A 25,849-nucleotide genomic window follows, 5' to 3' on the forward strand; every position below is an offset into this window, starting at 1 on the left:
AAATTTTTTTTAATTAATTATAAACAAAATTGTAAAGGTATGTGTTTTGTGAGTAGATATCAAATAGTAACCTTCAAATAAATAACAATAGAGGAATTAGTGGATGGAAACAAAAGGGCAACATCTAGAAACTCAAGGAAGAGCTTGATGCTGAAAATGGACTTCACTACTTTAAATCCTATTTAACTTACCATTTATTGTCAACTGGATGGGACCCCATAATTAATGGGGCAATTGGGAGTTTGTACATAGCAGATGTTCCTTCAATTGTTACTGATGCATTCATGCCCAAAGATCGAGGAACTGGGAATAGAAAAAGAAAAAAAGGTTTTCCTCCTCCTAACACAGATTACAAGGATCACAACACTAAAAGACATTAAAAAAAAAAAAAAACCTAAAATGCAAACAATCAAACAAAAACCCTTCACTATCAGTCATAATTAATCAGACAGAGACAGGGTTTCTCTGTGTAGCTTTGCGCCTGTAAACCAGGCTGGCCTCGAACTCATAGAGATGCGCCTGGCTCTGCCTCCTGAATGCTGGGATTAAAGGCATGCGCCACCGCCGCCACCATCACCACCTAGCTAGCCACTCAGTATTTCTTTCTGCTAATGAGTATAACACCATAGCCCAAAGGGGGGAAATCTTAAAGAGCTAAATGGGCTTATAATTACAGGAAATAATCAATTATTGAAGTTATACTGCGGTCAAATAAAGTAATGGACTTCTTCTGCTACATTAGTCCAAATACAAGCCAGGTGTGTTAGTGTACATCAAGGAGCCAAGAGGACCGAAGTCCCAAGTTCATCATCAGTTACATAACAAGTCTGATGCCAGCTGACCCCCCACCACTCCCAGCTGTGACTATATGACATTCTGCCTCAAAACACCAAAAAGAAAAAGTTAAAATACAAAGTGCCATTCAATACTGCAGTTTTAGTCACATTTATTTTATTTTTTTATTATTTATTTGATCACTCCATAGATTAGGTTGGCCTTCAACTCAGGTTCACCTGACTGATCCTCATCAGTGCTGGCATTTTGGCATGTCCCAAACCCAGCCTTCTCCGTTAGTGTAGTGGGTAGGCATTCCAGTTTTGATCGGGAAGTTCCAACCCCCATTGAGGCTTCAGTAACTATCACGCCTACAAGGTTCATCATTAACTTATTTACGCATTAAGCTACTATTTAATATATATATATATATATGTTTAGGTACATAAGTACATACATATATATTTATGTGAGGTGTATACATGATGTATGTGTTATATCCGAACATATTATAGGGATAGGGAATTCATTAAGAAATATCACATTATGAATTACAGGAAGGGAAGCTGGACATTCGAATTTACAAATAATTTTTTGTTTTGTTTTGTTTTTTCGAGACAAGGTTTCTCTGTGTAGCTTTGTGCCTTTCCTGGAACTCGCTTTGGAGACCAGGTTGGCCTGGAACTCACAGAGATCCTCCTAGCTCTGCCTCCCGAGTGCTGGGATTAAAGGTGGGCGCCACCACCGGCAAATTTCACAAATATTTTTTAACACAATGGAGAAAGCTGAGCATCGCATGCCTATAACCCCAGCACATAGGAGGTAAAGGTCATTTTGATGTATACAGCCAGGTGAGGTCACCCTGTCTCAAAATCACATCCAGTTGGGTACAGTAGTTCACACATATAACCTCAGTTTTTGGAAGGCTAAAGTGATATATATGATTACTCTAAGTTTGAGAGCCAGCCTGTGTTACATAGTAGGTTCCAGAACAGCCTAGGTTACATAAAAAGATCTGTCTCAATGGACAAGAGAAACAAACACTTACCATTCTTTTCATGTAAAATGACAGGAGATGCAGTCTTATCATCCAGCAGATCAGAAGGAGAGGCATAGTATTTCATGTTCATTAAATGACCTATCACAAATAGAACTTATTAATTATGTCATCTTCATTAATAAATGATACCATTAAAAAATCATTCATACTTGTTGTGGTGGTGCTCACCAATAATCTAGGAACTTGGGAGGAAGAACAAGAAGCTAAGGAGTCTTAGCTATATAAACCCTTATCTCAAACTAACAAGAGGAGGCTGGGGATAGCTCAATGCTATATAGAGTGCTTACCTACAATAGGAAGGCCCTGGGTTCAATTAAACCCTTCATACTTCTCCCAAAACTGCTATATACACACATAAATGCTGAGTGTGGTAGCTCACTCTAGCCTGGGATTAGAGGAATGCAGAATGCGACAAATTCAAGGCCGGCCTATGCTATATAGTGAGTTCAAGAACCACTTGGCAGGCGGTGGTGGCGCACACCTTTAATCCCAGCACTCAGGAGGCAGAGGCAGGTGGAGCTCTGTGAGTTCGAGGCCAGCCTGATGTACTGAGTGAGTTCCAGGAAAGGTGCAAAACTACACAGAGAAACCCTGTCTTGAAAAAACAAACAAAACAAAACCAAAAAAAGGGTTGGGGATTTAGCTCAGTGGTAGAGCGCTTGCCTAGCAAGTGCAAGGCCCTGGGTTTGATCCTCAGCTCCACCAAAAAAACAAAAAACAAACAAACAAACAAAAAAAAAAAAACAAAACCACTTGGAAGACAGTGAGACCCTAATTCAACCTAAAAAAAAGCTGAGTAGAAATGTTCAGTTGTAGAGTATAGAGTATTTGCCTAGCTTACCCAAGGGCTTGAGCCCCAGCACTGCATAGAACTCAGAACATCATCTAGGGAGAGATGCCTCAACAGTTAGGAGGCTGTTCTCCCAGAGGACACAGGTTCAACTTCCAGCATCCATATGGTAGATCACAACTTGCCCTCTATGAGCATGGCATGCACAGACATCTGTATAAGCTAATTACCCATGTGCATGAGAAAAAACAGGTAGAGCCAGGCAGTGGTGGTGCATGCCTTTAGTCCCAGCACTTGGTAGGCAGAGATAGGTGGCTAGCCTGGTCTACAGATCGAATTCCAGAACAGTCAGGAATATGCAAAGAAACTCTGTCTTAAAACCCCCTACCCACCACCCCCAAAAAAAGATAGAATGGTAAATACTCTGAAGCAAGAGAATCAGAAGTCCATATGCACATAATGAGATCAAGACCAGCCTCAATTACAAAAGATTTTGTCTTTATTTTTTAAAAAGGGGGAAAAAATTGCCAGGCGTGATAGTCCACACTTTTAATCCCAGCACTCAGGAGACAGAGGCAGGTAGATCTTTATAAATTCAAGGCCAGCCTGGTCTACAGAGCAATTTCCAGCTTAGCTAAGGCTACACAATGAAACCCTATCTCAAAAAAACAGACAAAATCCACATTTCTATAAGTCTATATGCAAAAAACGATTCCATAGGGCCAATAGGATAGCTCAGCATGTAAGGACATTAGCCACAAAGTCTGACAACTGAGTTCCCAGGGACCTACATGGCAAAAGAACAGAACTACTGACTCCCACTAACTGTCCTCTGACTTCCACATACTTAATAGAACATGAAACACACACACACACACACACACACACACACACACACACACACAGGGGGGGGTAATATGCAATCAAATTAAAAAGTTGCAAAAATAATTCTGGGAACAACAATATATTTCACACAATAAAATAAAAAAGAGAGGGCAAGTATCAACATCTAAGAAGTCATCACAAATTTCTGGTATTTATCTCCATTAACTTATGTCTTCACAAGCTCATGTTAAATGAAAAGTATCTCCTCAGGGCTGAGCAGGTAGTTCAGTGGTGGAAAACCTGGCCTACTATGCACAAAGCTCGGTTTTGATTACCAGCACTGCAGAAGAACAACAAAATGGTAATAAGGGTGCTAGAGAGTGGGGAAGAGTGTACCGTGCTAGCATGAGCACCTAGTTCAGGACCTCAGCACTCACGCGAAAAGCCAAGCATGGCAACAAGCACATGTCTAATCCCAGCACTGGTGCTTACTGACTGTAGCCTGAGAAACCCTGTCTCAAGGGACCAAGTGTAGGACCTGTTCTCTGGCCTCCACACACAAACATGCACACCACACTCACACACATTAACATAAAATAATGACCCTTAAACTAATACTAGACATTTTCAAAACAATCAAGGTAAGATACCGTACCCCCACTCCGTGGAGTGAGATAGCCAACACTTCCATGAAGGATCTTATCCAACGGAGCAGCATTAGTTGCCTTCCTACAAGACAAATGATCTACGATGACTGGATTTGGTACCTCACACAAGTTCTATAGTAGTTATCAAAATGACTCTCTTATAACAGCACATATAAGAAGTGTGTTTCACCTTCAATAAAAGGGGCTATTTTCCAGTAGACATCAATAAGTAACATAATAAAAAGTAAAACTAAATCAGGTTTACATATTCCCATAATTCTGTAACTTGAGAGGCTAACTCTGGTGCATCCCATGATGTCAGCCAGCCTGGACATCCTAGTGACACTCCATCTCAAATTAATGAATAAAAACCACAACTGAACTACTATTCATCAGATAACGTGAACAAGTGTGAAAATATTTCAGATAAAGTCTATGGAATAACAGCCATAACTTAAATGATAGTTACTCAGAAAAATGGAATGCAATAATCATTGGGGAAGCAATAGCAAAAGACAAGTATGTACAATACAGGTACAATACAGACATATGCTACATAGTTTCATGCAAAGATATGTAATCAGATATACCTAGAGTACACCCATGTAAAAATTAAGACCTTAGAAATCTTCTCGATGAGAAACTAAGTCATGTAGAATGGCCTCATCAGCCAGTCTTACCAGTACATAATTGCCATTTTAGAAAGGTCTTGTTCTAATGATTGGAGAGCCAAATACATTTTAGTCTTCAGTTTGCTGGAGAGTAAATGAGGAGAAAACTTAGTTAAACACTTGAAAAATAGCCAGGCGGTGGTGGCGCACACCTTTAATCCCAGCGATCTCTGTGAGTTCTAGGCCAGCCTGGGCTACCAAGTGAGTTCCAGGAAAAAGGCGCGCAAATCTACACAGAGAAACCCTGTCTCAAAAAAAACAAAACAAAACAAAACAAAAAAAAAAAAACACTTGAAAAATTAACACATACAAGTACCGACACAGGCCAGATGGATCTCTCTAAGGTTAGGCTAGCTAGCAAGTTCTACAAAGCAAGTTCTAGTCCAGCCAAAATTATGCAATGAGACCCCGCCTCAAAACAGCAAAATCAAAAAGTACCAACACAGAAACTCTCAAGGGTGGAGCCACCTAGCATGTTTTACTCTTAAAAACAGTTAGAAAACACAAAACCAGGTATGATTTGTACACCTTTAATCCCAGCACTCAGGAGGCAGAGGCAGGCAGATCTCTGTGAGTTTGAAGTCAGCCTGGTCTACACAGTGAGTTCCAAGACATCTAGAGCTATACGGTAAGACCCTGTTTCAAAAAGCAAAACCAATAAACAAATTAAATACAAATAAACTCACAAAGCTGGATATTGGAGCACATGCCTACTACAATCTTGGCACTTTAATGGAGAAAGAGGAACCTAAGGAATTTAAGGGCATCTTCAACAACATATTGAGGTCAAGCCTGGGCTACTATTTTTTTTTTCCAATACAACCAAAACAAAGTTTATTTTTAGAACTATCAGAGTTTATGTTTATTTCCCTTTAAAATATGCAGTTTAATAGAATCCCAGTTAGGCTAAAATAAAGAGAGGAGGAGCTGGGAGATGGCTCAGAGATTAAGAGCACTACCTGCTCTTCCAGAGGTCCTAAATTCAATTCCCAGAAACCACATGGTGGCTCACAACCATCTGTAATGAGATCTGTGCCCTCTTCTGGCCTGCAGGCATACATGCAAGCAGAACACTGTATACATAATAAATAAATAAATCATTAAAAATAATAAATAAATAAACGAGGGGAGGTTAGTTCCATATCCTGGAAATCAATACATGAAGGCAAAAAACAGATGCAAATATATATATATATATAAATTTAAAAATTAAAAACAAATATATAATGTCAGAAGCTGAACTATAGATTACAGTATGAATAGAAACAGGGATAAATATACATCAGAAGAGTAAGAAAATGTGTAACCCAAACTGGCTCACAGATTTATACACATTTTTCCAAAATGGAAAACTTATATAAATGAATAAATGAAATGAAATTACTTACTTGTCTCCTGGAAGGTTATACAGGTTTACAAGACCCTTAAGGTGCTTAGAAAACTCATCAAAATTCTTTTCCCTATAGGTAATTCAGGAAGGTGGGAAAAGAGAGAATACAACACAAAATTACTACTTTATCCTAAAAAAAAAAAAAAAAGCCCCCAAACATGGCTATCTAAAAGTCATTTTAATAAACTGCTCACATCATTATCTCAAAGAGAGCTTTTTGCTTGTTTGTTTGTTTTTGGTTTTCAAGACAGTGTTTCTGTAGCTCTGGCTGTCCTAGAACTTGCTCTGTAGATCAAGCTGGCCTTAAAATCAGAGATTCTCCTACCTCTGACTCTTCACTGCTAGGATTAAAGGCAAGCACCACCGCCTCTGAAGTCCCAGAGTTTTATAGTTAATCAAGAATGGGGGGGGGGATAGGGGGCTGCAAAGAAGGCTCAACAGAGCACTGGCTGCAGTTCCAGAGGTCCTGCTTTCAATTCTTAGCACCCACGAGGGTTTTAATGTCTGTAACTCCAGTTTTAAGGCATCTGATGCCCTCTTTTGGCCTCCACCAGCACTGCATCCAGATGGTGCAGATAAAACATTCATACCCATAAAGTGAAAAAACTGAAAACACTCAGTGTTTCAGTTCACTTCCTGTTGCCTTGGATCAAAAGGTAGAATTCTGCACACCATGTCTACTTGCACCCCGCTGTCCTCCACCATTCTGATAATGGACTTGTGAAACTATATGCAAGCTGAGGAAGCTGTGCCAAAAGAAACACACGGTCTTGTCACAAAATTTGTTTATATGGTGGGTTATATTTATTGATTATGTTGAACTACTCCTGCAACACCAGGATGAAGCCTACTTGATTGTGATGGATGATAATTTTGATGTGTTTTTGGATTTGCAAGTATTTTATTGAGAATTTTTGCATCTATGTCCATAAGGAAAACTGATCTGTAATTCTCTTTGTTGAATCTTTATGTGGTTTGGATGTAGGGATAACTGTGGCCTCGTAAAATGAATTTGGCAATGTTAAAAAAACAAAACAAAAACCTGAAAACAAGAGGGCTGGAGAGATGCATCATCAGCAGTTAAGAGCACTGGCAGCTCTTCCAGAGGACCTGAGTTCAATTCCAAGCACCCACCTAGCATCTGTAATGGGATCTGATGACCTCTCCTTGCATGCAGGCAGACAAGCAGACATCACTCATATCTATAAATAGATATTTTTTAAATTTTAAGTCAAAAAGTAGCAGGGCTTAGTGGTGTATCCCTACTAGAACTCAAGAATCTGAGGCAGGAGAATTGTGAGAGACCAACCTGGGATACAGAGCAAGATTTAATCTCAAAGGGGAAGTTGAGGAGAGAAGAAGAAAAAAAAAAAAAAAAAAAGAAAAAGAATAGGTCTACACCCACAGAATAAAGATTATATTAGTACAATGGTTGGTTTTTTGATCCCAATATTCAGGCTTAAAATTTTATTTTAAAAAAAAAAAAAAAAAAAAAAAAGGACTAGCCAGGCATAGGTGGCCCACTCCTTTAATCCCAGCACTCAGGAGACAGAGCCAGGCGGATCTCTGTGAGTTCAAGGCCAGTCTGGGGCTACAGCATGAGTTCCAGAAAAGGGACCAAAACTCCACAGAGAAATCCTGTCTCGAAAAAACAAAACAAACAAACAAACAAAAAAAAAGGACTGAGAAACAGTAAGTGGTTGAAAATTGGTAACTTTTTTCCATTTTTCCACTTTAGCAGGTGTTGATCTTAGTGCCAATACGCAAAGCTCATTTGAATAATTTTTTCTTTTGTTTCTCTGGGTTGTCCTGGAACTCACTCTGTAGAACAGACGAGCCTCAAACTGGCAGAGATCTTCCTGCCTCTGCTTCCTAAGTGCTGGGATTAAGGGTGTGCGCCACCACTACCACCTGGCTCTGCTTTCCAGTCTTACAGGAAACAGGCCTACAACAAACTAATCAGCCTCCATATGGTAGCATTTAAATACAACAGCGAGGGTCGGTAAGAAGGGAAGAAACAAAAGGGTCAGCAAGATATCCCTGACATGCTGGCAGCATGCATACTGAGTGGCTAAAGTATCTGGATAACTTTCATTTTGACATTCCTTCTTCCAAATGGGTTTACAAATTAACTTTAGATTATCACCAGGTTCATAAGTTAATAGTCTTCTACTCAGGGGTGAACGCCAGAAATATTCACTCATTCTGGAGTATCGTGGTTAAACATCTTGGTAAGTTTCAATCAAATAGTTGTATGGTTTATTTTACATTAAATTACTACTTTTTTGTTTGTTTTAGACAGGGTAGTGCTATGTAGCTCAGGCTAACCTGAAATTATGTAGCCCAAAGTGGCCTCAAACATGAAGAAATTCCCCTCCACTGGCCTCTGGGAAGCTGGGAATGAATAAAGACACACCATCATATTTGACTGCATTACAGCTTTTAGAAGATGGTTGTAGAACTGGCTAAGCAGTTAAAAGCAGTGGCTATTCTTACAGAGGACCCAAGTTTAGTTCCCAGTAAACACATGGTGGCTCACAAGTGTTCATAGACAACTATGTGGTGAACATTCATACATACAGGCAAAATACTCAAAAAGTAAAATAAATAAATCTATAAAACAAAAATTATGGGGCTCAAAATATGGCTCAGCAGTTAAGAGCACTGACTGCTCTTCCAGAGGACCCAGGTTCACTTCCTAGCACCCACATGGCAGCTCACAACTATTTGTAACTTCAGTTCCAGGGGACCTGAAACCCATGACAAAACACCTAAATCACATTAAAAAAATATATATGTAGCCAGATGGTGGTGCTCTCAGGAAGGCAGATCTCTGTGAGTTCTGGGCCAGCCTGGGCTACAGAGTGAGTTCCAGGAGAGGCACCAAAACTATATAGAGAAACCCTGTCTCAAATAAATAAATAAACAAACAAGCAAACAGATGGCTAGATAAATAAATAAATAAATGGATGAAATGAATAGATAAATAGATAGATAGATAGATAGATAGATAAAGAAAGAAAGAAAGAAAGAAAGAAAGAAAGAAAGAAAGAAAGAAAGAAAAAAAGAAAGAAAGAAAGAAAGAAAGAAAGAAAGGTTGGAATCTGGTATATTTGACCACAAATACAATAAACTAGTGCTATGGATATCACTCTGTATAAATAAAATGCTGTTTGGCCAGTGGCCAGGCAGGAAGTATAGGCGGGACAAGAGAGAAGAGAATTCTGGGAGGTGGAAGGCTGGGTGGGGAGAGACACCGCCAGCCGCCGCCATGAAAAGCAACATGTAAAGACACTGGTAAGCCACAAGCCATGTGGTAAAGTATAGACTAACAGAAAGGGGTTAATTTAAGAGAGAAGAAGTAGATGACAAGAAGCCTGCCACGGCCATATAGTTTCTAAACAATGTAAGTTTCTGTGTGCTTTCTTGGTTGGGTCTGAGCGACTGTGGGACTGGCGGGTAAGAGAGATTTGTCCTGACTGGGCCAGGCAGGAAAACTCTAACTACAAATGGCGCCCAACGTGTTTGCAAGAGTTTCCACCTAAAACCTGAGAAAAAAAGACTCTAAACGGAGCTAAAAACAGCTTCCTAGTTGTCTCTCTCAAGTTAGCGGCAGCCTGCCGGTTTGAGCTACTGTGGCGGGTTCCTGGCGTGTGAGTCTGACCTGCAGTGTGGCAGGAATGAGGAATCTATAAGCGACACTTTACTCTGCTGCATGGTAGATTTAGCCTTTTCTAGTTTAAAAAAAAGAAAAAAAGTTTCTGGGCTATGCACTGCTTTGATAGAACTGCTTCTGATAATTGATGGTACACATGGCTCCAGACCCAGAGCTGACAGTAAACTGAACCACCGCCATGTTGGGAAGCTGAGGTGGGCGGAGCCAGCAGCCACAGAGGTGTTTCAGTCTTACAAAGATGGATATTACACAGAGAATCTGGTTTATGTTGTCTTTGGGATTTTTAACTGAAGAAAAAGATTTGATCGTAAAAGCTGTTGAGTTAAATAAATACGTAAATTTTAAAGGTAACTTGACTTCAAAATTTGGATATAAGGATATGTTGCTTTGGAAAAGAGTCTCTGCTTTTGTTTCCACAGAAAGCCAGAGGCTGTGGATTTGTTCCAGATTAAGATATATCAGGTTTGATCAACCAAGACCACCTGAAAGGTCTCCGATGATACCATGGCCCAGATGATCTGACATCCAGAATGGTTTCAAGGCCACTGGCTCAGAGGTTCACCCTAATGGACTACTCCATAATCCTAAAATTTTCTTTGTGTTCCCATTAGATGCAGCGCCCCCCTCCAGCAGGAAGTAGTAAGAGAAACTACGCCCAATTTCCCAAAATTATCAAGCTGGCTTTGGAGATAGAATTGGCTCACTCCTTCTCTAAACCCAGACATATTGCTAAAAGAAAAGGTTAAGAGAGTCTTGTGTCCCAAATCAGAAGAGCCCTCTGGTGTGGGACAGAGAAAAAACACTATTTTTCTTTAAAGCAGGTTGATTATAAATGAGATCTCTTTCTAAAGAAGAAAGGGGAATATGATATAGATATAATAGGATGAAAGGGTAGATTAGGGAACTTACTTCTAAAGAGCAAAAACTCATTTAAAATGTTTTACTTTGGTATAGATTTTAGTCTATTGATACAAACTTAAAGTTAATTTTATTATACTGTGTGCATATTTCTACTCATGTTTAAGGTATTATGTTTGTATAACTCATTTTAAATTGTAATCGATAATTAAAAATAGATTAATAATTAGTCATCTATGATAATCATACTCACAGCCATGTTACTTAAGTCTTCTACATATACATAGAGATATTTCAGATAGATAGGTAATCTTCAAATACTTCAAAGACCTACAGAATATGGCATTTAAAATACTTTTAAAATTTAGACTTTCTGGACAGTGAGACATGTCTGCTCCTTGTAGCACCAATTTACTTCAGAGAGGAGGATGGGCATTTAAGACACTTCATATCTTATCTTCACCTTTGCAAAAATAGCCATTTGAGCAAGAAACTGTTCTTGCCTGGACTGCTCGATCGACTGGACATGCAGGACCCATAGAAAGGTGACCACTAAACTTTGCTTGACAGCATGGTCCTTCAGGTTCCTCCTTCACAGAGGAAACTGCCAGACATTCTACAGGACACTGAGAGAAGTGACCAAGAGACTCTAGCCCTGTGGGCTGAAGACAAATGCCCCAACTTTACAAAGGAACATTAGGTGACTGTCCAGGCTGCCAGCTGTCTCTGTCTACTCCTGCAAGACTCCCGAAAGTTGTTTGCATCCTTCTCCCAGTTCTCAGGTAATATTATATCCTTCTGAGGTCTTTGATGTGGTTGAAGACTAGATAGTTATAATTTCCTCAGTTATGATAAAAGATACATTAGATATAAAACCTTAGACTCATAAATATAAGATAGATAGGATATCTTCTTTAATATTGTAACTGTAATTCTTGCTTGATAATTGTTTTGTTATATGTAATTGTACTATGTAAAAGTTAAAACCTTCCTTAAAAAAAAAGAAAAGGGGAAGTGCTGTGGATATCGCTCTGTGTAAATAAAGTTCTGATTGGACAGTGGCCAAGCAGGAAGTATAGGCAGGACAAGAGAGAAAAGAATTCTGGGAAGGAGAAGGCTGGAGGAGACACTGCCAGCCACCGCCATGACAAGCAACATGTAAAGACACTGGTAAGCCACAAGCCATGTGGCAAAGTATAGATTAATAGAAACGGGTTAATTTAAGATATAAGAGCTAGCTAGCAAGAAGCCTGCCATGGCCATACAGTTTCTAAACTGTGTGCTTACTTGGTTGGGTCTGAGTGACTGTGGGACTGGCGGGTGAGAGAGATTTGTCCTGACTGTGGGCCAGGCAGGAAAACTCTAACTACAAACTACTACTATAGAAACCTGACTATAAAACCTACTCCCCCAAAGTTACAACGCTTTCTAAGCCATCCATAGCTAACAGAGCATGTCCACAACAAAACTAAACTGCCTCAAATTACCAGAAAGTCTTAGTCTGGATTTAAATTTAAACATGGAAATCCCACTCAATTCAAAGGGAAAAATCAAGTCAGTAGGAAAGCCACCAGCAGATAAAAGACTGTTGTCAAGCCTACTACTTTATTGTGACAGATTATAATACAGCTTTCTCTCCTTCACTTCTCTCTGAAGTGAAAAAGTTTTCATGGTGATATTTATTTCCTTTTAAGATTTTATTATTTATGTATATGCTGCTCTATCTGCATGTACACCTTTATGTCAGAAGAGGGCACAGATCTCATTACAGATGGTTGTGAGAAACCATGTGGGTGCTGGGAATAGAACTCAGGACTTCTGGAAGAGCAGCCAATGCTCTTAACCTCTGAGCCACCTCTCCAGCCCTAATCCTAACATTTAAGTGGAGAGGCAGGGCTAGCAGGTGGTGGCACACATTTGATCCCAGCATTCAGGAGGCAGAGGCAGGTGGATCAGTTTGAGGTCAGCCTGGTCTACAGAGTGAGTTCTAGGACAGCTATGGCTACACAGAGAAACCCTGTCTCGAAAAAGGCAAAACCAAACCAAACAAAAAAAAAATAAAAACAAAAACAAGGGTTGGGGATTTAGCTCAGTGGTAGAGCAATGGCCCTGGGTTCGATCCTCAGCACCAAAAAAAAAAAAAAAAAAGGAGGTGGAGAAAGCAGAAGCAGCAGAAGTCCTGATGTCACCCTTGGCTACATGAGACCAAATCTTGAACAAACCAACAAAGTCCTATTAACTCAATTCTCAACACAAACAGAAACAGACTGAAGAAATGCTCATCAAGAAAATATATCCACAAGTCCCAGCTATAAAGAACAGCAAGAGTACAGACACTTATGCTGAGCTATTCAGGAAGCTGAGCAACAATGATGCAGAGTTCCAGACCAGACTGGACTCTAAAGCAAGACCCTGCCCATCCATCTCCCTCCAAAGAAAGAACAAGATTATCTATCAGTGCAAAAAAAGAGACCAATATTATCTGCTTACCTTAACTGCTGTACAAGCTCTGGACAGCTCTGAAATCAAAGAAATTATGTTACATCATTAAACTAAATTAACAGAATTGAAAAGTTTTCTATTAATAACATATGCTTTAAAACAAAAACATTAAAACTATAGAAAGCCCTACATCAAGACATCAAAAGGTGTGTGTGTGTGTGTGTGTGTGTGTGTGTGTGTGTGACAGAGACAGAGAGAGAGAGAGAGAGAGAGAGAGATCGCGCAGGCGATCGGCTGTCATCCTCTATCACTCTCCTTCCTATGTTCTGAGAGAAGGTCTCTTGCTGATCTGGAGCTTCCCCGGAACTTGATGTTTCCATGAGGCTAGCTGGTCAGCAAGCACCCAGCAGCCCCAGCACTGGGGTGGTAACTAACCCTTCACTCAGGTGCAAAGACTCTCAACTCAGGTCCTCATGCTTATACAACAAGCGCTTTATTCTCTGCCGTCAAAAAGCCTTGTCTTTCGACATGTGCACCATGAGTTTGGGGTGGGATATGAAAAATCAAATATATGGAATCATTTATAAAGGAGTCATTTTTAAAGTAGTTTGTTTAAAACATTAAGATCTCTCTTCACATCATCCCTGGAATCTAAATAAAACTGCTTAATTATATGCATTTTACATCCACTTTTTTTTTTTTTTTTTTTTTTGGTTTTTCGAGACAGGGTTTCTCTGTAGCTTTGAAGCCTGTCCTGGATCTCCCTCTGTAGACCAGGCTGGCCTCGAACTCACAGAGATCCATCCACCTGCCTCTGCCTCCCAAGTGCTGGGATTACAGGCCTGCGCCACCACCGCCCGGTCACATCCACTTTTATTGCAGGATTGTTCATATTATCTGTCTTGATTATAATCACTTTTAAAAGGAATTGAAAGGCTGTTTCTGTGTCTTGAGCAATTATTGCTCAGTCACCCTAAGCTCTAGTTTGGTATTTGGAATAAAAAGGGTCCCTATGGTGTTCCCACTCATCAACCCTTGGTGATGGCAGAGGATCCATACTTTGAAACTTTATCCTAAAACTACCAATATAGCCCATCACATCATCTCTACAAAAAAACAAACAAACAAAAAAAAACCTAAAAGCTATACAGACCCCCAACAATTCATTTTTAATTATGTTCCTAAGTAAACCCCATAGGTTCCAGTGAAATATCGACACATACCACAGGATTCTCCCCATGGTGAGCCACTTTTACATCACAAAGCTGTCCTGTAGGATCTAACTGCACTTCCACATAGAACATATCTGACGTGATGTAACATTCAGTGCCACTGGCACTGAGATGAGAGCCCAGTCTAGCAGGAACAAATCAAAACAAAAATTAATAGAAGACACATAATAATGCTACCCAAAATCAGCACTGTGCTGAATATTTCTGCCCACAGATTAGGTTACATACCCATTCTGTCTGGCTATTGATTCCAAACGATCAGTCATTGCTGGCAAAGATGTTACTGTAGAAAGACGGGGAGAGAAGAAAAGGAATTTATAAAGATTATTCCAAATCAACAAGTATATCCTTCCTTCCACACCCTTAAACATTATTCAATAGTTCAGATGTTCAGATGTGTATAATCTGCACCATGTTTAGATGTGACCTAGTAATCAGGTGACGAGGTAATATGGTGACTAGGTAAATAAATGATATCAGCACAGTGATTATGATGCTTAACCTTCATTGTCAACTGGACTGGATTTAGAAGTACCAAAGAGACATACTGCTGTCCATTGGTTTTTGTTTGGTTTTAGAGACAGGGTTTCTCTGTGTAGCCCTGGCTGTCCTGGAACTCACTCTGTAGACTAGGCTGGCCTTGAACTCAAAGATCAATTTGCCTCTGCCTCATTAGTGATGGGATTAAAGGGGTGTGCCGCCACCATCTGGCTCTGTGTGTTTTTGAGGGTGTTTCTTTTTTTTTAATTTTATATATATGGGTGGCCACGGAGTCCAGAAGAGGGCATCAGATCCCCTGGAACTGGAGTTAAAAATGGTTTTGAGCTACTATGTGGGTGCTAAGAATCCAACTCAGATTTTCTAGAACAATCAGTGCTCTTAACCATTGAGCCATCTCTGCAGCTCAGAGGTGTTTTTTCTAAAGAGGTTTACCTGAGGAGCTAAGACCCACTCTGAATACAGGTGGCACAATACTATTGTTAGAAGTCCTAGACTGAACAGGACAAAGGGAAAAGTACGCTGAACACCAGCACTCACTGTATGAATGTAGAGGCATTGTGACCAGCTGCCTAACTCAGGCTGCCTTGCCATGATTAAACTCTAAGGAAAAAAAAAATTCAAACCTTCCTTCCTTCCTTAAATTGCTTTTGTTAAGTATTTTTAAATAGAAATATGGAAAGTAACCAATATTAAGATCTACTTAATCGGGTGGTGGTGGCTCATGGCTTTAATCCCAGCACTCAGGAGGCCAGCCTGGTTTACAGCCAAAGACACACAGAGAAACCCTGTCTTAAAAAACAAAACCAAAAAAAGAATGAAAGAAAAATTATGAGACTAAATATAACTAACACTTGGGGAACAGAGGGAAAAGGATTAGGAGCAAGGCCAGCATTAGCTATATAGTGAAACCTGTCTCAAAATACAAAATAGACAAACATGAACACCACGCATGAAGATACACATCTGTTATCCCATCCCTGCGCTGCATTATATAAGTTCCAAGTCAGACTGGTCTATCAGACTCTGCCTTAACAACTACCACAAACCCAACCCAGAAAGTAGCTAAAAATGCTACTCATCTTTGTCATTCTTTTTTTTTTTTTTTTTTCCAAGACAAGAGTTTATCTATGTAGCCCTTGAACTTGCTTTGCAGACCAGGCTGGACTTGAACTCATCCACCTGCCTCTGCCTCCCAAGTTCTGGGATTAAAGGCTTACTCAATCACTGCCCAGCATACTCCTTTATTACTCCTTATTTGGGTCAAGGAATCTTTAACTTATAGAAACCATATGAAAGTAATACAAGGGGTTGGGGATTTAGCTCAGTGGTAGAGCGCTTGCTTAGCAAGCACAGGGCCCTGGGTTCAGTCCTCAGCTCTGGAAAAAAAAAAAAAAAGAAAGAAAGAAAGAAAGAAAGAGAAAGTAATACAAAGCCAGGCATCATGGTACACCTTTGCTCCTAGCTACACTCATGAAGCTAGGCTATCTATTAATGCTAGAATAAGGAAGATAAATATGAAAACCAACATAAAGAGAGTCAAGGATGTATCTTAGTGGTAGAACACACAGCATTCATGATGTCTCAGACTCTACTTCTATCACCAAAACCCCAATAGTTGGCTCAGGATACACTGTACTTGCAGACAGCTTACTTGCATACATAGACTCTGAACTACCTTTAGTTCAAAAGGTAGCTCCCCCAAAAACAAAGACATAATTTTCACAGTATTATTCGTAAAAATCAAAGATGGAGAGCTAGAGGCTGTAGCTCAGTACTAATGCATGTGAGGTCGGGTTTTAACTTCCAGCACAAAACAAAATAAATAAAGATGAAATCAATCCAAGTGTCTATAAACAGATGAATGAATAATCAAAGGTGCAATGGAGGTCAGGCATTATGGCACAAGCCATAATAGTGTCAACACTTAGGAGGTAGAAGCAAAGGTGATCAAGAGTTCAAGGTCATCTTTGGCTACATAAAGACTTTTCAACCTGTGTGGATTAGATGCAACCACTTCTAAAAAGGGAGTGGGAAGTGGCTGGAGAGATGACTCAACAGATAAGAGCACTTGTTGCTCTTGCAGAGGACCCAGGTTCAGTTCCCAGCACCCACATGATGGTTCTCAACCATCTGGAATACCAACCAGTTCCTGAGGATCTGATGCCCTCTTCTGACCCATTGGCACTGTAGTCACATGGTACATACATACATTCACACATATTATTCATCCCTGGCCCCAGTACAGATAGCTTTGTATATACCAGCCAATCATTATTATTTAATATTAAAAATAAAGTTAAGTTGTAGTCCTGTATGACCACATACACCTATAATCCCAGTTCTCAGAAGAATGAGGTAGAAAGATCTTCAGATCAAAGACAGCAAGAATATTGACTTGTAATAGTAAGACCCTATCTCAAAAAGCCCAAAGTAAAAATAAATAAATAAATATTCCAAACCAGGCCTGGTGGTGTATACACCACTAATCCTAGCACTTGGCAGGCACAGACAGGCAGCTTTCTTTGAGTTCAAGGTCTACATAGTTGAGTTCAGGGCAGCCAAGGCTACATAGTGAAACCCTGTCTCAGAAAACAAACAAATAAATAATAAATGCTTCAAAATTGAGATAATATTTTTGAATTGGAAAAAAGCATTTATCTTGCAGGCCTGACAACCTGAGCTCAATTCCCATAATCCACAGCAGAAAGGAAAAAAAACCAACTGATTTCTGATTCAAGCCCCAGGACAGCCAAAATTGTTACAAAGAGAAACCTGCCAGGCAGTGGTGGCGCATGCCTTTAATCCCACCACTAGGGAGGCAGAGGCAGGCGGATCTCTGTGAGTTTGAGGCCAGCCTGGTCTACAGAGCGAGATTCAGGAAAGGAAGGCACAAAGCTACACAGAGAAACCCTGTCTCCAAACCCCGCCCCCAAAAAAGAGAATTCTGTCCTCCATGTGGTATACATTTGACCCCCCTCACACGCGAGCGCGCACACACACACACACCCCTCATAAAGTAAATAAGTCAATAAAATTTAAAAATTCAGAAACAAGCTCATTTCAACTCCATAAATGAAAATAAAAGCAACATTCAATATAGAAAATTAATTTGTATTTCTATTTAAGTTTGGAAGTTAGCCATCCCCCCAAATACTCCTTTATGTGAGTTTGAATAAAAGCAACATATTTCAAAGGTATGTACAAACCTTTGAGAGCCTTCTGCAATGTCTCCAAACAGCTGACCAAATGCTGATGCCCTCCAGAACTCATTACGACTCTCTTCTCCTGCACCAAATCACAAAATGATTAAAGCAAAAACATCAACCAAACCAATGTTTCAGTTAAACACAGTTAACCTAGTAGGAAAGTTACAGATTCTTTTGTTTCTTTTGAGATAAAGTTTCTAGCCCAGGCAGGCTTTGCTTATTATGTAGCAAAGAATAACCTTGAACTTCTGATCCTCCAGCCTCCACTTCCTGAGAACTCTTTTTGGAGGGGAGTATTTTATTTATTTATTTTCCTTCCTTCCTTCCTTCCTTCCTTCCTTCCTTCCTTCCTTCCTCCCTCCCTCCCTCCCCTCCCTCCCTCTCTTTCTTTTCTTTCTTTTCCTTTTTTTGGGGTAGTTTTTCAAGACAAGGTTTCTCTGCATACCCTCCTGGAACTCAATCTGTTGACCAGGCTGGCCTCAAACTCAGAGATCCACCTGCCTCTGATTTCCTGGGGTTAAAGTGCTGGGATTAAAGGTGTGGGCCACCACTGCCCAGCAACGGGAATGTATTTCCTAACATTAAGTTATCTGTGTGTATGAGACAAAGAGTCATGTGGACACACATGGAGGTCAGAGTACAATGTCTAGGAGTTGGTTCTGTTCTTCCACCATATGGGTTCTGGGTACCAAATGCAGGCCATCACTCCTGGCAGCAACCCCCTTTACCTGCAGGGCCATTACAACCCAAAGTATTTTAGGGTCTGGAACTCCTCCTATAGCCTAGAATGGCCATTGAACTGAGATTAGAGGTGTATACCATCAACCTGCTATCCTGTCCACCTACCCAAAGGAAAAGTTCATATAGATGAATATATCCATACTTACATGTAATAGTAAAAAAAAATGTATTTTAGTTTCTAATACAGGCTAAGCTTTCAGGGAAAAAAAAGTGTTAAGAACCTAAATGTTATTAGTGAGATCTACCTCCTACAAAGTGACATCATCATCAGATGTGGTGACAAATGCCTTCAATCCCAAGAGGATCTCTGTGAGTTTAAGGCCAGACAGGTCTACACAGGGGGTTTCCAAGACTGCCAGGGCTATATACTAAGACCTTGTGTCAAAAAACAAAAACAAGGAGCTGGAGAGATGGCTTAACGGTTAAGAGCACTGGCTGCTCTTCCAGGGGACGAAAAACAAAACCAAACCACCAATGCACGTAAAATAAAATAAGTAACTTAAAACAAAACAAAACAAACACCTATCAGTAGTGGCTCACCCTTTTAATCCCAGCAGCACTCAGGAGGCAAAGGCAGGTGGCTCTCTGAGTTCAAAGCCAGCCTAGTCTATAGAGTGAGCTGCAGGACAGCCAGAGCTACACAGAGAAACCTATCTTGTATCTTGAAAAACCAATTAAAGGGGGGGGGGGGGCTGGAGAAATGGCTTAGCAGTTAAAAGCACTGGCTGCTCTTTGAGAGGACCCAGGTTCAATTCCCAGCACCCACATAACAGCTCACAGCTGTCTATAACTCTAGTCCCAGGGGATCTGATTCCAGGATACCTACTAACAGACAAAACACCAATGTATATAAATAAAAATAAATAAGCTTTCTGGGGGACTAGAGAGATGGCTCAGTGATTAAAAAAGCACTTGCTGTACTTGCAAGTGGACCAGGACCAGGGTTCAGTTCCTAGCACCCATACTTAAGGTACCAGTATTCCCAACACTCTCTTCTAAGCTTCCACAGGGACTGCATTCACATGGTGTACTTACATACACATGAGCAAACACTCAAGAAATGAAAATAAAAATAAATCTATAAGGCATAGTGGCACACACCTTAATCCCAGCATTAGGGAGGCAGAGGCAGGCAAGTCATTGTGATTTTAAGGCCTGCCAGGTCTCTATAGCAAGTTCCAGGCCACTGAGAGCAACATATACCCTGTCTGAAAAAAAGGCTGGAGGGGCCAGGTGATGGTGGCGGCACATGCCTTTAATCCCAGCACTCAGGAGGCAGAGCCAGGTGGATCTCTGTGAGTTTGAGGCCAGCCTGGGCTACCAAGTGAGTTCCAGGAAAAAGGCACGAAGCTACACAGAGAAACCCTGTCTCAACCCCCCCCCCCAAAAAAAAGGCTGGAGGGGCTGGAGAGATGACTCAGCAAATAAGAGTACTTGTTGCTTTTGCAGAGGGCCCAGGTTTGATTTCAGTCACCCTCAGGGCCACGCACAAACATCTGTATCTCCAGTTCCATGGGATCAACAGATGCCTCTTCCGAACTAACTCTCTGGCCACCAGATACAGAGTACACATACATACAAAGACAAGACACTCATACATGTAATATAAAAATAAACAAACCCCCAACTCTTTTTTTTAATGAAGGAGGTGCGCTGGAGAGATGGCTCAGTATTTGCCAGTACTTGCAGCCCCTCTAGAAGACCTGAGTTTAGTGTCCAGAACCCACATCAGGCTATAGTAAAACTCTGCCTTAAAGACTAATAAATGTTTGGTTTTTGTTTTTTGTTTTTTAATTTAATGGAACAGTGATACATGATTGTAATGCCAGCACTCAGGAGGCAGACGCAGAAAGATTATATGCTTGAGACCAGTTTGGAATATATGAGACAGAGAGCAAATTGTGGAACAACGAAAAGAAAAAAGCAAGAAATAAAAAATATTTTTTGGCTGGGTGGTGGTGGTCGACACCTTTAATCCCAGCACTAGGGAGGTAGAGGCAGGTGGATCTCCAGAGTTTGAGCCCAATCAGGTCTAAAGAGTGAGTTTCAGGGGCTGGAGAGATAGCTCAGCAATTAAGGGCACTGGCTGCTCTTCCAGAGGTCCTGAGTTCAATTCCCAGCAACCACATGGTGGCTCACAACCATCTGTAATGAGATCTGGCGCCCTCTTCTGGCCTGCAGGGATAAGTGCAGGCAGTATGCTGTATACATAATAAATATATGAGTGAGTTCCAGGATAGCCAGAACTATAGAGAAACCCTGCCTCCAAATAAAACAACAAAACGATACTAAGAACTTTTACCCATTGATATCACTGTTGCATTTTAATCTGGTTCTTTGGTTCCAGAGGCCATGAACTTCTAAGCATTACTGAAATTTTGTTTATGAGGATTTATTGATATAAGGAAGGCAAATCTTTGAGAGTTTAGGGCCAATCTAGTGTACAAAAGGATTTCCAAAATAACCAGAGCTATTACACAGAGAAACCCTGTCTTGAGGGGAAAAAAAAAAAGGTACTTTTTTGTATGCAAACTAAATGAAGATGCACATGCACTCATATATAAAATTCAGTTTCAAAATCTTTTTACCAGGATGGAGATATGGCTTAGCCGGGAGAGCAATGGCCCAGCATGCACAAAGCCCTGGCTTCAATCTCCAGCAAGGCAGTAACTGGTCATGGTGGCCTTTGCCTGTAATCTCAACACTCAGAGGTAGAAGGAGGATGTGGGCTAAAGGTCATTTCAAGGTTACCCTCACCAGTATGCTAGCTCCTATGATCCTTACAACAAAATTGTGGTGGTATGGTATTGTGTTCCCCAAAATATTGTGCACCCTAGTAAACTTATCTGGGGTCAGAGACAATATTAAACATGAGGATAGGCAGTATTAGCACACGCCTTTAATACCAGCATTCAGGAGGCAGAGCCAGGCTGATCTCTGTGAGTTCAATGCCACATTACAAACAGTAAGGCATGGTGACACACACCTTTAATCCCAGAAAGTGATGGCAGAAAGCAGAAAGGTATATAAGGCGTGAGGACCAGAAACTAGAAGCATTTGGCTGGTTAAGCTTTCAGGCTTCAAGCAGCAGTTCAGCTGAGATCCATTTGGATGAGGACACAGAGGTTTCCAGTCTGAGGAAACAGAATCAGCTGAGGAACTGGCAAGGTGAGGAAGCTGTGGCTTGTTCTGTCCCTCTGATCTTCTAGCACTCACCCCAATAACTGGCCTCAGGTTTGATTTTATTAATAAGACTTATAAGGTTCCTGCTATACAAAATCATGTAGAAAAGCAAACCAGGAGCTGGAGAGATAGCTCAACAGTTAAGAGAACTGGCTGTTCTTACAGAAAACCCAGATTTGATTCCCAGCACCCAACATGGTGACTCACAACTATCTGTAACTCAAGTACCAGGGGATCTGATGCCCTCTTCTGGCCCAGATATACATACAGACAAAACACATACATACAAAATCAAAACAAGAAAAAAAAAAACTTGGAATAGCAAACCAGCATTATATGCTTCCATGAGAAAACAGAAATTCACAGAGATTACATAATTTACTCAAAGTCACATTGGTAAAGTACTGCAATGCAATCAAGTCTGAAATACAGGGGTTTGGTTTTGGTTCATTTATCCTCTGTTGCTAGTGAATGAACACCATGTACCTCATACATACTAGGCAAATGTTCTACCACTGAATTAATTACACCCCTTACCTCTAAACTACAGTTCTTCACTAATGAACTTAGTTCTTCCACTAGTGACAGTCTGATGATTGGACAGATTAACGGTAATAAACTAGCCTTACCTGGAACTAAAGTGAACTTTAGTAGGGAGGAGAGAATAGTCTCATTAAAGCCGAATTTATATACAGAATTCTTAAAAACTAAGTGAAACAATCCCAAACCCAATCACTGTTCTCTATCCCTAAGTAATACTAATGGACATATAGCACACAGCTACTATACTTTTCCAGCGCCCCACCTTCCACTTAGGTATTTCAAGTATCACTACACTGGCTTATGACTCAAAGGGAAGTAATAATACCATAGGGGACCATTAACAGTGAATGGGCACCAAACAAGAGTTAGAAATCAAAAACACACACACAAAAAATAGATGAGACCCTATTTTCAAACAGGTCAAAGAAAACGCGAATAGCGCAGGGGTGGTGGTACTTCACTGAACTCTCAGCACCTGGGAAGCAAAGGCTGTATACCAAGTTCAAAGCCAACCTAAGCCACACAGAAGACCTGACTCAAAAGGACCATGATACAGGTTACTCGAGAAGCTGAAGCAGGAGGATTTGTGTGCAAAGCCTGTCTGAGCTACAGAACAAGTTCAATGCCAGTTTGGGCACATGCCTTACCAAAGCAAGTTCAAGACCTGAGAGAGATACATAAGATTCTGCTTCTGAACTAGAAACAGTATTTCTCTATACTGACAATGAACACCACAGCATAACAAATATTTACATGTTATCTGTACTGTTTTAACTATTGTAAGTAATGTACAGATTTGCTGAAAGTGCTCAGGAGAATGTTTACAGTGTACAAGGACAATGTCTTTTTGATTTTTTTTTTTTTTTTTTTTTTTTGGTTTATTAAGACAGGGTTTCGGCTGGAGGTGGCACACATTTTTAATCCCAGCACTTGGTTGCAGAGCCTGCTGCATCTGTGAGTTCAAGGCCAGCTTGATCTCCAAAGCAAGTTCCAAGAAAAAAGCTACACAGAGAAACCCTGTCTCAGAAAACAAAAACAAACAAAAAGACAGGGTTTCTCTGTGAGTCTTGGCTGTCCTGGAACTCACTCTGTAGACCAGGCTGGCCTCAAACTCACAGACATTTGCCTGCCTCTGCAACCACGTGCTGAGATAAAAATCGTGCTACCACGCCTGGCTGACAATGCCTTTTTTTTCTCTTTTTTTCTTTTCTTTTCTTTTTTTTTTTTTTTCCAAGACAAGGTTTCTCTGTAGCTTTGGAGCCTGTCCTGGACTAGCTCTGTAGCCCAGGCTGACCTCGAACTCAGAGATCCGCCTGCCTCTGCCTCCCGAGTGCTGGGATTAAAGGCGTACACCACCACTGCCTGGCGACAATGCCTTTTAAAACAAGGAATTTAAGGACTCATGGATTTTAGGATCTGTGAGGAATCCTAGCATGAATCCACTGTGGATATGGGAATTCAAGCCACTTCCTTCCTAAGCTGGCCCCTGAAATCAATACCCACATGGATTCGGCTGTTCTATGAGGAGTAAGTGAGGATACAGCATTGTAACTAGTAACAATTAGACACAGAAAGGCTAGTTTATTAAACAATCCTCTCAGCATTTTACCCATTTAGTCACAATTCTCACCATGACTTGACGAACAAGCTTAATGGTTTCACTCCAAGGTCTATTTTGGTTAAATTTTGCATGGAGCCGTTCCAAGAGGGAACTCATCTTACTCAGCTTTTCCGATTCTATAATGTAAAGCAGAAAACATCATTAGACACTCTCATATCAAGACCTTCCATCATTTTTCTTACAAAGAAGCTTTGTACTTCAGTTAGGAACTGTCAAAATATTTTTAATATCATTTACTCCAAAACAAAGAAAGCTAGATGGTTGCCCACATCTTCAAGGCCAGCACTGAAGAGACTGAGAGAGGTTTATGAATTCAAGGCCAGCCTGAGCTACAGAGGAAGACCATGTCTCAAATGTACTCATTCATACACACACACAGTTTTCTAACTTATTTTCCTAAGAGACTGGGTCTTACTATGTTGTCCATTTTGATGGCCTTGAAGTCTTAGGCCCTAACAATCATCCTGCCCTAGCCTCCTGGATAGCTGTGACTAGTTATATACTATGTCCAGCTCAGAAATGAGCTTTCAATTTTTATGCCAAGCATAGTGATGTACACTTTCTATCCTAGCCTCAGGAGGCAGAAGTAGTCACATCTTTGCAATGTCAATAACAGCATAACCTACATAGTAGGACCCTGTCTTAAACAATAGAAAAATGGCTAAGTACTTAAGAGCACCAGTTGCTTTTCCAGAGGACCTGGTTAGGTTCCGAGCATCCATATAGCAGCTCACAAACATCTCTAACTCCAGTTCCAAAGGATCTGACACCCTCCTCTGGTCTCCACAGGCACCAGGCACACATGCTGTGCATAGACATACATGCAAGCAAAACACTCACATACATAAAACAAACATTTAAAATACTACTAGTCACTATTTGTGTCTGGATGTCTGTGTGCGTCATATAAACGTGAGTACTGGTATGAACCTACCACAGTGCCTGTGAAGGTCAGAGGACAACTTGCTCCAGGCTGTCCTTGTCTTTTACATGAGGCCAAGGGATCTTCCCAGCCCAGACAGAAGTTTGGTTTGGTTTTAGACAGGGTTTAAACAATCTGGCTTTGAACACGTAGAGATCCACCTGCCTCTGTCTCTTGAGTATTGGGATCAAAGCAGTGTTCCACAATGCCCAACCTATCCTTTTAAGAGCACTAGCTGCTCTTTCAGAGGATCTGGGTTCAAATCCAAGCACCCACATGGCAGCTCACTATCATATGTAACTTCAGTCCCAGAGGATATGATGTCCTCTTCTGGCCTCCAAGGTATGCACTTGGTACCCAGAAATACATTAAGACAAAACAACCATATTCATAAAATACATATTTAAAAAAAATTACTTATGTTATGTGTGAATTTTTAGCATTCATGTGTACCACATCTGTTCATTACTCAGGACGCTAGAAGATGGCACCAGGACCCCTAAAACTAGGGAATGTGGGTTCTGGGAACAGAACCCTGGACCTATGTCAAGAACAGTGAGGGCTCTTAATCACTCAGCCATTATCTTCAACCCCTCACCCCTTTTTTCCTTTTTGAGATGGTGTCTCATGGCCCCTGCTGACCTCCAGGTCTATCTAGCTGAGAATGACCTTGAGGCCTGACGAGATGGCTCAGTGTGAGTTACACACCTGCTACCAAACAAGACAGCCTGAGTTCAACCCCAGAATCCACAGTGGATGGATAACTG

General features: G+C 40.7%; 1 protein-coding gene across 3 annotated transcripts in view; it reads right to left on the minus strand.

The window, feature by feature from the left end:
- The window catches only part of Med1 (mediator complex subunit 1), a 42,345-nt gene that overhangs the window by 13,854 nt on the left and 2,642 nt on the right, over nucleotides 1–25,849 (minus strand). For all 3 annotated transcript variants that reach the window (XM_036195764.1, XM_036195762.1, XM_036195763.1), the window contains exons 2-11: nucleotides 24,170–24,276; nucleotides 18,073–18,151; nucleotides 14,594–14,648; nucleotides 14,357–14,489; nucleotides 13,182–13,210; nucleotides 6,156–6,227; nucleotides 4,777–4,851; nucleotides 4,105–4,178; nucleotides 1,823–1,912; nucleotides 192–303 (exon numbers count right to left, since the gene is read on the minus strand). In XM_036195764.1, coding sequence (XP_036051657.1) covers nucleotides 192–303; nucleotides 1,823–1,912; nucleotides 4,105–4,178; nucleotides 4,777–4,851; nucleotides 6,156–6,227; nucleotides 13,182–13,210; nucleotides 14,357–14,489; nucleotides 14,594–14,648; nucleotides 18,073–18,151; nucleotides 24,170–24,276 — 826 coding nt within the window. The remainder of the gene's footprint in view (nucleotides 1–191; nucleotides 304–1,822; nucleotides 1,913–4,104; nucleotides 4,179–4,776; nucleotides 4,852–6,155; nucleotides 6,228–13,181; nucleotides 13,211–14,356; nucleotides 14,490–14,593; nucleotides 14,649–18,072; nucleotides 18,152–24,169; nucleotides 24,277–25,849) is intronic.

Source organism: Onychomys torridus, chromosome 8 (genome assembly GCF_903995425.1).
Source record: "Onychomys torridus chromosome 8, mOncTor1.1, whole genome shotgun sequence".
In the NCBI taxonomy this organism is placed as follows: domain Eukaryota; kingdom Metazoa; phylum Chordata; class Mammalia; order Rodentia; family Cricetidae; genus Onychomys; species Onychomys torridus.